The sequence below is a fragment of the Phytophthora cinnamomi genome, assembly GCF_018691715.1.
Source record: "Phytophthora cinnamomi strain GKB4 chromosome Unknown Contig63, whole genome shotgun sequence".
Classification (NCBI taxonomy): Eukaryota; Oomycota; class Peronosporomycetes; order Peronosporales; family Peronosporaceae; genus Phytophthora; species Phytophthora cinnamomi.
In genome coordinates this window covers 508,731-511,738 of record NW_027150996.1, presented here as the reverse complement: position 1 = coordinate 511,738, position 3,008 = coordinate 508,731, and the positions used below count along the sequence as shown (strand labels likewise).

Here is a 3,008-nt window from a genome sequence, read left to right as displayed (position 1 = left end):
GGGAATTAATGACCACAGTTCTTCGTGGAAGCGACAACCCTCTTAGGTGCACCGATGCGCGGCACAACCCCCTCAATTCACCCTCCCGGGTGGTCAATCGAGCACTGAGTGCGCAGGGCAAACGGCGCAGTCAAACTTACGCGTGCACCACTCATTTGTTAGGTTATTTACGCGCGTAATTACCTGCTGTCATCCTATTTACGAAAACCTTCCCAAATTAGTTCGATATAAAGTTCTGTGATATGGTCGGATTCTGGTCGGAGTTGCATTCACGGTCGGAGACGTGATGATATGGACGGGAAACGCCTTGATGTTTGTTACGCTAGAAGTTGAAGTTGCAGACAGTCACCGCTCAATCGAAAAGGCAAGTGACATCGAAATGGCAATGGGGCACCCTGTGTTTCCAGAGTACTCCTGTGACCGACCCAGCTCCGTCAACTTGGAATTCGATGCTGGGTCATCGATGTGCCAGCAGTACGCGGTCTTGCCGTCGCGCGCGTAATCTATCACAATACCATCAACACGTTAGATTTTACATTAGGTCCTTTTAAGGCACAGCAGAATCGACGTACTAGTTCCAAGTACCAGTACGACAGACAGCAGCAATTGCGCTGTGATCACAGTGAATAAGACAGGAGTGTGGGAGAGAGGGGATCGCCACCAAAAGTTGGCGAGAGCTCTACGGAACTTGATGCAGAAGCGTGCAAGGCAACTTGTAAGAACTCGGAGGACTTATTGCAATGAGTGAGAAAATGTGCTAGCTAAACTGTGCGATGTGTGCAGGCAAACGAGTGCGCGTCTTTCGTGGATCTGGACTGCCTAAAGGACTACACGATCCGAGCGCTAGACTATCGCGAGGGCAATTGCGAATTCATACGGCTGTTCCAGCATCTTGATGCGACGTATCGAGAAATCGACACGGTCTTTGAGGCAAACGGACTGGCGCGTATGACGGTTGCGCCCAGCAACGTTCACATGCGTGAAGGCGCCAACGGCAAGTTCCTCGAGTTTTTCAGCTATAAAGATCTTCCATTCCGATTACGAGATACCTCTGAGGTCACGTGGGAGCACTTCAGAGGTGTGGAAAAATACCTCGGCTATGGTAACCTATACGAGAAGGCAGCAAAGGTACGTCTAGAAAACGACGCTGTAACAATCACGAGCCGCGACTTGACTAACTGAGCATGTCCATTGGTGCAACAGGACCTTGACCAGCCGTTTACAATCGTAGAAGACTTCACGAAGGAGTTGTACTCCGACACTTCTCGGGCAGACATTCGAGTGAAACAAGTTCTCCGCCGTTATCAAGAATCCGACCGAGACGTCATAGTCTTTACCTATCGCGCTGTACCTGCTCAAATCAAGCACAAGATTTTAAGTGGGTTGACGTACCACTTGCGAGGTTATGCTGTTACGAAGAAGTCCCCAGTCTCAACACCCGGGCAAGAGCAGACTTTGTTGCAGCTCTGCACGCTCGTTTCTCTTGACCCGGACGGAGTTCCGTTCCGGCTCGATGCATGCAGCTTTCGCGCACTCACTAACTTTCTGATTGTGCACACAGCTCAAAATATGCAGGCGCACCGCGAGCTGATTGAAAACGCTCTTATTGACCAGGTAACTCGTCGCTTGCAATGAGATTATGAGAAAGCAAGCTTCAGAAACTACTACGTAGTAATCTGAAAGCTACAGCAGTGTTTCTTGTGAGTTTTCGTTTTCAAATCAGAGCTGTGGGTATTTATTGCTTTATCGCTTCAGACTGAAGCAGTCGATTACGGTATTGTAATCTCAGCAATCCTACAGACAAAAATTGCTACCTGTGCTCGATTTCATGCCTCTACATTTTTACGAGTTTTTGCTTGGTACCACATACCTCCTAGTGGTAAGTATATTCCCACTTTAGTTTCAAGAACATGACACATGACACCTAGGAAGCAATGCCATCATTTATTCGCGTTCAGAAGGAACATGAAGCCTAAAAGCGTCCTAGGTAATAACTGTAGTCCCTTAAAGTCAAGTGGAACATCGGTAGTTCTTGTGAGGCTTCTGTTATCGTTATGAGATTGTCTGATTTAACGGTCAAAATGAGGCATCGGCATCTGAGCTTCGGGGGGTGGGGGGTGGGGGGGGTGGGGGGGGTGGAGGGCAAGCCGACAAACTTGGTGAGTTAATCCGCCGTGCGCGCAGCCTTCACAACATCGACCATTTCTGGACGTTTCGAAAGCAGTTTTTCCGCGTCGTCGTAGGAAACCTGCACAATATATGAGCAGGTCGATGAGCTACTCCATGCATATGCACAAATAAAAAAACTGTCCGCGCGTACCCAGATACGGTAGCGCATGCTCTCGGCCCACTGGTCATACACAGTCGTGGCGTGCATCTTGAAAGGATAGTAGATGTAACCATCTTCACCCTTCCAAAACTGAAATGGCTGCAACGGCGACTTAATGTTTCCTTTAACCTGCAGAACCCCAGGTTAATACTAAACAATCAAATGATAAAAGGGACTGCAATAGCAACGCACCCCTCCCTCTTCCATGAGCTCGCGCTTCGCAGCAGCACGAATGCTTTCGCCTTCGTCCCAGCCTCCCTTTGGTAGCAGCCAGTCTTGCTTCTTCGGGTTTGAGCTGGAAATGAGAAGAACATCACCACCACCTTCCTCGGCGGACCTCGAGGCCACGATGCACGACAACAGACGGCTGCCGTCCTCAGCGTAGCGTTGGTTCGCGCGACCCGTGTTGGATTCCAGCACAGGAGCATATTTCATTCCATCGACATGTTCCATTTGCCTGAACATTCCACCGGCAGCGCCCTTATTTATTTCAGCGATATCCGCCTTCCTCAGTCGCTCCACCTCCACGAGCTGTTGTAGCGTCTCCACGCTCAAGCCTTGCGGGTACTTTTGGGCGACAGCTTCCATTCTTGCAGCTAATTTGTTCGCCTGCGCTACTGCTCTGGCATTGGAAACCTCTGAAAAGCCCAGATGCGCGAAGTTCTCCGCCAAACCATAG

At 49.8% G+C, this 3,008-nt stretch overlaps 1 protein-coding gene across 1 annotated transcript; it reads left to right on the top strand.

Annotated features, from left to right (window-relative positions):
- Positions 1-691: 691 nt before the first annotated feature.
- Positions 692-1,635, top strand: IUM83_13201 (M96 mating-specific protein family; the record flags this gene model as incomplete). Its single annotated transcript, XM_067937862.1, has 3 exons — positions 692-715; positions 784-1,128; positions 1,204-1,635. 3 exons carry the CDS (start codon positions 692-694, stop codon positions 1,633-1,635), a joined length of 801 nt encoding a protein of 266 aa, XP_067786813.1.
- Between the last annotated feature and the right edge of the window lie 1,373 nt (positions 1,636-3,008).